General features: G+C 45.6%; 1 protein-coding gene across 1 annotated transcript in view; it reads right to left on the reverse strand.

The window, feature by feature from the left end:
* LOC106792454 overlaps positions 1-520 on the reverse strand; it is a 3274-nt gene extending 2754 nt beyond the window's left edge. The window contains exons 1-2 of the mRNA XM_014758882.1: positions 440-520; positions 5-364 (exon numbers count right to left, since the gene is read on the reverse strand). Coding sequence (XP_014614368.1) covers positions 5-364; positions 440-520 — 441 coding nt within the window. The remainder of the gene's footprint in view (positions 1-4; positions 365-439) is intronic.
* Between the last annotated feature and the right edge of the window lie 949 nt (positions 521-1469).

A 1469-nucleotide genomic window follows, 5' to 3' on the forward strand; every position in this document is an offset into this window, starting at 1 on the left:
CTACCCGCAGTTTGGTGAAGGAACTTTGCTCGCGCCAAACTCCGTGATGCAGGAGGTAAGACGCCTGAGATTGATCAGGAGTATCGAGAGGAACAGGAACCATATGTCCTAAAGACTCATATTCTTTAAGGAAATCAGAGTAGGTTTCCTTGAAATGCCCATCGGTTTTGAATTTCTTGAGAAGTCTTTCAAGGCATCTCRTGGCAAGAGACCTTGAATGCCCCAAGGTGGATATGTCTTTCGAGAACGGCAGGCGAACCATGTAACGACCAGTTGGCAATCGAGAGTGCGTACTAACAAAGTGCTGCTCGCATTGCGATTCAGCGAGACTCAAGGTTGACGCGGGGGAAGATGAGACTTCTTCCTAAACCCAGAATTTTGTTAGAGCTTTGTAAAGAGATTTGTTAGAGATAGCATGGCAAATTTTGAGAAGATCGACCTTGCTCGGGCTGGAAGTTGCGCCTAGAACTGCTGAACCGAACTTGGTGTGAAAGGCTAAAGGTTCTGAGTCGCCTTCCATAACAAGGCGAGAGGACTTGAGAACTCTTCTCAGATTATCAGCACTAATGAGAATGTCAATGTGATCTGGAGTGAAAAAGTCAGGATCCGCTAATTTAAGGGATCTGAGATGAGGCTAATCTTGCTCTGATATTACAGACGACGGCAACTGAGATGTGATTTTTGGCAAAATGAATGCCTTAAGATGAACCCGAGATGACGAGTATGTCGATTGGAGGACCAAGGAAACTTGACCTTGGGTCGCTCCTCGAGATGTACTACACACACCCTGGATAGAAATGTTTCCTGGAGAACGGCTAAGCTTTAGCTTAGCTATGATTTTAGAGGAGACTAAAGTCAACTCTGATCCAGGATCAATGAGAAGACGTACTAATTTAGGCGATCCATTTGAAGATATGGCAAAGGCTTTACAAGTAGCTAAGAGTACTGGAGCTCGAGAGCACGTTGAAAGCGACGAATTAGACGAACGATCGATGTCTGAGATAGGTGACGAGAATCTGACTCGTTTGGTTGTCTGAGAGGACCTTGAGGAAGATGAGATGGTCGATTTTAAGATGGATCTGAGAGGACGGTGTGGGTAATGAGATGTCCTACTTACGCCTCATTCTGAGGACGCCTTTTTTAAAGAGTTCTGAGAAAAACTCTTCTTGGTAAGTATGGACTTAGGTAGAGATGAATGAGTGGAAGATGACTTGTGAGAGGAGCCATGAACAGAAGCCTTTGGTTGGGATACAGGTCTCGGAGTCGATGTAACGGAAGTGGATGATGATGACTTTGGACTAGAGGATCGGCGATGAGATGACTTTTTGGAAGATTTACGACGATCCTCTCACGGTGACTCATCATACGATATCCGTGAGCCCTGCGAGGACGAGACTCTCTGAGATGTCTGTGTTGTCTCTGAGAGAGAGCTTGAAGTCCTTGAGATTGGCAGCGATGATCTTGATGTA

This window comes from Polistes canadensis, unplaced genomic scaffold (assembly GCF_001313835.1).
Source record: "Polistes canadensis isolate GaletaPanama2010 unplaced genomic scaffold, ASM131383v1 scaffold_433, whole genome shotgun sequence".
Classification (NCBI taxonomy): Eukaryota; Metazoa; Arthropoda; class Insecta; order Hymenoptera; family Vespidae; genus Polistes; species Polistes canadensis.